The sequence below is a fragment of the Carya illinoinensis genome, chromosome 1 (assembly GCF_018687715.1).
Source record: "Carya illinoinensis cultivar Pawnee chromosome 1, C.illinoinensisPawnee_v1, whole genome shotgun sequence".
Taxonomy (NCBI): domain Eukaryota; kingdom Viridiplantae; phylum Streptophyta; class Magnoliopsida; order Fagales; family Juglandaceae; genus Carya; species Carya illinoinensis.
The window spans coordinates 35,682,848-35,690,941 of NC_056752.1; the positions used below are offsets into that span (position 1 = coordinate 35,682,848).

At 37.1% G+C, this 8,094-nt stretch overlaps 1 protein-coding gene across 2 annotated transcripts; it reads left to right on the forward strand.

The window, feature by feature from the left end:
- The first annotated feature begins 4,113 nt into the window (after positions 1-4,113).
- On the forward strand, positions 4,114-7,172 carry LOC122316258 (disease resistance protein RPM1-like). 2 transcript variants are annotated; one of them, XM_043132796.1, is made up of 2 exons: positions 4,114-5,874; positions 6,046-7,172. In XM_043132796.1, the coding sequence occupies exons 1-2, from the start codon at positions 4,241-4,243 to the stop codon at positions 7,085-7,087; spliced, it is 2,676 nt and encodes an 891-aa protein (XP_042988730.1). In that variant the 5' UTR covers positions 4,114-4,240; the 3' UTR covers positions 7,088-7,172. The 2 variants fall into 2 exon arrangements, with proteins under 2 accessions (XP_042988730.1, XP_042988727.1); XM_043132793.1 differs by having other exon boundaries at positions 4,114-7,172.
- The last annotated feature ends 922 nt before the right edge of the window (positions 7,173-8,094 follow it).

Sequence of the window (8,094 nt, forward strand, 5' to 3'; positions counted from 1 at the left end):
ATGCCACATTATTGTGTATCATGTTTTGGTGCTGGCATCATATGCTCAAGCTGTTCTAACCTTCTGTTTTAAGCTCTCTCTAGATTATTACACTACAACACATATGCATTTTTAACGCGAGCCCAACTCATGACAAATATATCAAAAACTGCAGTAAAATGTATTTTTCCACCGAATTCATCGTAGGTAAAACACGACTAAAAAATTGTCTCAGATGCCTTAGATTTCGCCTTAAATTATAGGTGTGCGGAGAATAAACCCCATGTTGCGACCAAATCTGTCGCAGCTTATGTGAACATGCATTCTTGGCAAAAGCATCTCCTAAACTTGCAAAAATGGTGGAAAAAGATTGTCCATTTCCTGCGTTAATTGGTGCCGTCGTATGAGCTTTTTATGACTTTTTTGCAGTTTTGGTTCTGTTGGCAAAAATGTTTTTCTACGAATTGAACTTTTACCCTACTACATCATCATCATTATCACTTCCATCACTCAAACACTAAACCTTCATCAACCTAGGGACCCTCCATTCTCACGCTTTAAGGCCAAACAAGTTGGTTAGGCACAATCGGCCATCACCACAACAAGGCAAGCTCGTGGATCTTAATGTTTAGGGACTACACCGAGGTCCCTAACAGGATCGTGAAGGTGTTGGGTGCTATAGGGTGTTGGTGAAAGGCCGCAAGTACCAATACAATGCCTGGTTCTCATTCTTTCATACATTTAAAGCGCAAAAACCATAAGGGCTCACATGGTACTCCGATGCATAGTTTGGACGTGGGGGTTGACGATTGAACATGGGGCTTTAGTTTTGATCATCTGAATGTAGAGGAAGGGGGGGCAACCCTAGTTTTTTAGGAGGAAACCATTTATTCCAACGTGTGGGGGTGCATATATAGCTGTTACTGAAAAACCATAGTGAGAAGGAAAATGTGCATGGCGTGGAGATGTGCATGACATGAGGTCTGATTCTTGGTTCTCAAGGGCTTGGGCTTTTTGGGCCCCTTTCAAAGTATTTAGGCACACATCTTGAGTAGTGTATGGAATTAATAAATGGGCTGGCCAGTTAGAGTAGTTCAAAAGTCTCTTCGGCTTTTCCATAAATTATCGATACTAATGGGCCTTGACTCAATAATACAACCTTTCTCAAAAATATTTTGGCCCAAAACAAAATAAAAAGATTCCACCTGATCCATAATATATAATATCAAATGATTTTAACTTAATTATCAGGCCCAATCAAAATACACATCCCACAAAAATAAACTTTTAAACCCGTAGCCTATTCCAAAAATAAATTGTTAATCTCGAGTGGGCTTTTCATATATATAAATCCAAAAACATTTTAGAATGCGAGTTTGGTGCTAGGCCCAGGTGTTATATCCTCCCCTCCTTAGAAAATTCCATCCTCAAAATTTGTTACATCCAAAGTAAAGCCTAAAATACTTATCCCTCATCATCCATGCTTATTCTAAACTTCGATTATTATGTCAAATTTAATATTTAAAAATCCTAACTTTCCAAAATCTCTTGCACCAGATCTTAAATACCTACTAATCTTCTTGGCATACACATTCACGCACCTTGTGTTGATCTTCAGATACCTCAAATTCCAGTTCAGGCCTAATAATATAAACTTCAACAATGGACTTACAAGCCTAATAATATTTCCCCTCAAATTTTATTTTATTTTTTTTTTCATACTCGTTCTTTTCCATATACTAAACTAGATTGAAGCAAAACTACTTGTCAATAATATATTAACTATCAATCCCACCATCTTGATTAGAGCCTATGTACTAAAATTCACATATGATAATCTTAAACTAGCCATCCAACAAAATTACATTCTTGCTAAAAAATTTAAACCCCATATTTTGTCATTTCATATATTAGAGTCCACCCAAATCTAAAGCCTTGTATTCGATCAAGCTAATGTACAGGTCTAAATTTGAACACTAAATTCTTATGTAATACCTCCAATCTCATACTAAATTCTTATGTAATACCTTGAATCTCATAGTCATATTATATACACGCCTTTACAAAGCAACTCAATCGCTTGGGGGATCAGTGCTGATCGACTATTTTCAATAGACACTGTTTTATTGATGATTGTCTATAGTTCTTTTAATCTCCTCTAGCTTGAGTGGCTCCCCACATATAAATCGTATGTTGTTATGGTCATCATGCCTAGATATAGGTTCACCCTCCCAGTCCTTTTTTTCTTTGAAAAAAAAAAACTCAAATTTTCCCTATTAAACAATGAGTACTACTTTTTATATATGTGAGTGCAATAAATACTAGGGTTGCAAGGCACTTTTGTTAATCTCAATTGATTTGGTTTAAATCAAAAGATCCACTAATTTAGTTACATTTTTAACTCTCAGGATCATAACAGAGTTCGATTTGGTAATCTTGGGACTAACTAATGTGAAAAGCCATATGAACGGAGGCTTGAAAATTCAACGTACACACGGGTTTCTAAAGTCTACATTGGAATTTCATGGGAAAAGAACGTACTTGAATAGTTTGTTTTTTTCACTTGAAACAAAAAACAAAAAACAAGATCGAGCAAGGCAATATCTGAACATTTTCCTTGAGCTGGCTTTGACTGGAATTTCGTTGCTTTGCCTACAAGCTAGCTAGAATTAGAATAAGACAGGCCGATCGCGATCGGGGCTGTAATTTTCCTAGAAATAGTTAATTTTAGTGAAAGGTCCACTTCATTATTTTTTTTATATGCACTACTAATATTAAAGAATTTACTAAATCAATGAAGACTTGAAGCTCAATTCCCACACTAAGTATTGGAAATTGTAACTTAGTAACAAGTACTATTTCTCGACTCATTCATATTAATCCACCTCACGGCCTCTTGACTATTGGCTTCAATTAATATTACGTACGTGATTGCAAAATGAAGAACAGAAAAATAAATAAATAAAGAAAGAAAGAAAACGTACGTGTTATACCAAGACAAACAATTCCTAGCTAGTACTGCAGATTCTTTCTTATCCTACATATAGCCAATATATAGGGACATATAATTGAAGAAAATCATACCTATATTAATACGATTTTCCAGGGCATGAGGAGTATCACCAATGGCCAAAATTGGCAAGGCCTAGTATAAGGCATCATGCATGAGTCACAAAATTAGTTGAATTGGATCAGCTAATGTCTGGAATTAAATAGATCACTTATTGAATTGCGTAATCGGCGGGGCTTTCATATTTAGTTCCTATCTCACATATAGGATCGAATGGCAACAACTCTAGACACAGTCAGAGACAAATATTTTAAACAGCTAACGCTTGGCAATTAATATAATAAGGTTTTGTTTCTTAGGACCTGTTTGGAGTTGCGTTAAGAGTTTTAAAAAGTGTTTAAATATTCTTAAAAGCTCTTTATAATGAAAAAAATTAGGTCGCTTGTGTACTACATATTAAAACACTTTTAATATTAAATAAACTAAAAAGTACATTTGAGGAATTTTCTCAAACGTATTTTTTCAAATAATGCGGAACGTAATTCAAATTTTAAAAAAACTGTTAATAGATGAAAATATCCATATAACTTTAAAATAATTACAACTTTCAAACTTTTAAGAATATGATCATAATACTTAAAAATTTAAATAATCGTCATTTCTATCTTAGAAAATATTTTTTTAATTTGTTTCTACATAAACGTAACATGTTTGAAAGTGTTTTAAACATATGGTTACCAGACAGTAACTAAATTTTAAATAGTAAAACTTATTACTTAATTTATAAGTTATAAGTCATAAAATCATAAGTTATATTGTCTACCGCAAGTTCAAACATGTACTTAAATTAGCTTTCCATGACATGAATTGCTTTAAAAAAAAATGACATGAATTGCTTGTTAACAACGATTATATATATATATGATCTAAGGCTGCATTATTTTACATATATCACATTCTTCATGAAGGTCATAGAAATTACGACGCTATGCTTATTAGCATTACTTTTAAAAAGCATTGACGAGTCAACAATCTTATATATATTATCATCAAACGAGTGGAATAAATTAAAGGAGGAAAGAACCAAAGAATATCGAGATGCATGATAGCCACATATATAGTTCAACAAAACTACATGACCACATGAGCTAGCATTGGCAAGCCGAATAGTATCTGACAGTTAAAAGTGGAGATGTCTTCAGAACTTTGGAGAGATTGATTAATAAGGTTACTGAGGAGATCAAAGAATTAATGGCAGATAGCGGTGTTTGCAATCTGCTTGACAAGCTGCTTGCTTGCTTTGCTGAAAACGTGGTGCAACTCTTGATAGGGGATCCGGAAGACGTTCTGAATCTGAGAGGAGAACTAGAGCGTATGAGAGCATTCCTGAAGGTTGCAGATGCTTCGGAAGAAAGTGACGTAGAATTCAAAGTCCTGGTTAAGCAAATAAGAGAGATCGCTCATGAAACTGAAGATGCGCTCGATGAATTCATGCTTCTTCAAGTACATGATCGTGCAGATGGATTATATGGGGCTATCCACAAATTCTCTTGTTGTATCAAGAACATTAAAGCTCGTTATCGTATTATTTCTGAATTACAAGCCATCAGATCCAGAATAAAAAATCTTTGCCATGTTCACGGGAGTCTGCTTCCCAGATTCACCAGAATCCAACAAGGTACTTCGGGCTCCACTAGTGCAGAAAATACATGGCAACACCGTCGAGGCGATGCTCTTCTTCTAGAAAAGACTGATTTGGTGGGGATCGATGAACCTAAGCAGCAGCTGGTGGAGTGGCTGGTGGAGGGTGACAATAGACGTGAAGTGATTTCTGTGGCTGCAATGGGAGGAATGGGGAAAACTACGTTGGCAAAGCAAGTCTACGATGATGAAGAAGTGAAGAAACATTTCAAAAGGCGCGCTTGGGTCACTGTTTCTCAATCTTTCAAGATAGAAGAACTCCTCAAAAACATGATTCGACACTTGCAGACCAGTTCCAGAGGATTGGAAAACATGAACAACGACCGGCTGAGGAGAATAATCAAGGACTTGCTCAAGAAAAGCAGGTACTTGGTGGTTCTAGATGATGTGTGGCACTTGAATGAATGGGATGTTCTCAAATATGCCTTGCCCGACAACAACTGTGGCAGCCGAGTAATGCTCACTACACGTAATGCTGGTGTGGCCTCCAGTACCTCTTCCGGTGTGGAATCTGTAGGTAAGGTTTACAACTTGAAGCCTTTGTCCCCAATGGAATCTTGGGATCTTTTCTGTAAGAAAACCTTTCAAGGGAATGCATGCCCTACTTATTTGAAGGATATCTGTCAATATACTTTAAGAAAGTGTGAGGGACTGCCCCTTGCAATTGTTGCAATCAGTGGCGTTTTGGCATCAAAAGACACCCGTAGGATTGACGAGTGGGATATCGTTGGCCGTAGTCTTGGGGCTGAAATTGATGGCAATGACAAACTGCAGGATCTGAAGAAAGTACTTTCGCTAAGTTTCAACGACTTGCCTTACTACCTAAAAGATTGTTTCTTGTACTTGAGCATCTTCCCAGAGGACCATAGGATCGAGCAAATGAGGCTGATTCGGTTATGGATAGCGGAGGGATTAGTCGAAGCCAAAGAAGGGAAAGCACTGGAAGAAGTTGCGGAGGACTACCTCAACGAACTCTTGAATAGAGGTCTGTTGCAAGTGGCATCCTTAACCAGCGATGGGAGGGTCAAAACGTATCGCATCCATGACGTGCAGCGGGAGATAATTGTGTCAAAGTCTAGAGATCAGAACTTCACCTCCATTGCTAAAGATCAGAACGTGATGTGGCCGGATAAGGTTCGACGCCTATCTATACATAACACACTGCAAAACGTACAAGAAAACAGGTCTGTTTCTCGACTCCGTTCTTTGTTCATGTTTCGGGTGGTAGAAAAGCTGAACATTCAAAGCTTGTTTCCTGGTGGTTTTAAGCTGCTAAATGTTTTAGATCTGCAAAAATCACGTTTAAAAAGGTTTCCAATTGATGTTGACAACCTGGTTTATTTGAAATATCTAAGCTTGAAGGACACCGAGGTTAAAACCATCCCAAGAACTATAGGGAAGCTTCAGTACCTAGAGACTTTGGATCTTAAACATTGCCGCGTCACTGAACTGCCTGTTGAGATCTTGAAGCTCCATCGACTTCGACATCTCCTTGTATATCATTTCAAACTTGAGTCTTATGAAGTTTTTCACTCTCGATATGGTTTTAAGGTCCAAGGAAATATAGGAGCTCTACGATCCCTACAGAAGCTCTGTTTCATAGAAGCAAACCAAGGTGGTGGCGCTATAATGGTGGAGCTAGGGAAACTGTACCAACTAAGGAGGTTGGGCATTGTAAAGCTGAGAAAAGAAGATGGGAAATCTCTATGTTCATCCCTAAAAAAACTGAGCAACCTTCTTGCGTTGTCTCTAACTTCAATAGAGGAGGAAGAGATTCTTGATTTGCAGCACCTTTCTTCTCCGCCTCCATTGATCCAGCGGGTGTATTTGAGAGGACGTTTGGAGACATTACCTCCATGGATACCATTACTGCATGGACTGGTCAGATTGTATCTGAAATGGAGTAGACTGAAGGAAGACCCACTTGTGCTCCTTCAAAAACTGCCCAATCTTGTACACCTGGAATTACTTCAGGTTTATGAGGGAGACACGTTGTATTTCAGGAAGGGTGGGTTCAACAAGCTTAAGGTTTTAGGCCTTGACCAATTCAATAAACTCAGATGCGTGCAAGTGGAGGTGGGAGCAATGCCTCTTGTTGAAAAGCTAATTATCCAGCGGTGTCAATTGCTGAAGATGGTGCCGGTAGGCATTCAGTATCTGACCAAGTTGAAAGTTCTTGAATTTTTTGACATGCCCGTAGAGTTTATCCAGACTCTTCGTCCAGATGTAAAGGATAGTGATTATTGGAAGGTAGCTCACATCCCAGAAGTCTATTCTACCAACTGGAGAGAAGGTGGATGGGAGGTCAATACTTTGGATCTTTGTGATGGAGAGAATTCTCCCGGGCCCAGTGCTACCACCACAACAAGCCACGACCTTGAATCACGTTGGAAGTGACATATTCGTAGACATGGGCTCGATATTTCATCATACTTGTAAATGATTTAGTAAATATAAGCTAGTTCTCTGTGTTGTTGGATCAGAGGTGATATTTGGTTAATTCAGCATTCTTTTACATATCAAGGAGATAAGGGGAAAAGGAAAACAATAGGAGCTGCATGTAAATTTGTAATAAGACTGTCAATATTCATGGACTTAGCCCAAAAAAAAAAAGGGCCCCCGCGGGGGAGGGGGGAATAAAAAATAAAAATAAAAATAAAAAGAAAGAAAAAGAAGAAGAAGAAGAAGAAAAAAGACTAGATATTATTTGTACTCATGATCACTGTATATAATTAAATAAGTTGCTGCATGGAGTAGAAACTCTTTGCAAAGGGCTTCCAGGTTTAGAGTGATGAATTACTTTGTAGATATAACAAATGATCTTTGTAAGTACTCCAAAAGTATTGTGGAAACACATAATACATACAGTGTACACTTGCCAAGATTGTAAATGCTCATTATCGTTAGTCATGAAGATCGCAGATAGGCCAGAGGCCAGGGCGAATAGATCATGTTCTTTGCCAACCTTCTTAACCAATATAAAAATTCATTCAACATAACATACCAAGCAGCCACAATAATTAATCAACAGAAGCAGATTAATCTTTAGGGAACTACACATTAATAAAGCAGGGAATTGGAGTAGTCATATATATATATATATATATATATATATGTGTATATAATATATATTTATATATATATATATATATGTATATCAGAGGGGAGAGATCATTCTCCTTTGATTATATAATATAGAGGTCACGAACAAAGAAACCATCAATAAATTATAATGATCTTTGTAGCTCGCTAGCTAGCTGGGTTGAAATTCTTGAATAGGAAAGATTTTGATCATGGAAAAAAGAGGAATTTCATGGAAGGAAAGCTACATCCCTTGTCTCATTCAATATTATTATCTCTTGTTTATTAACAAAATAAATACATAAAATTTAAGAAAAAATTGT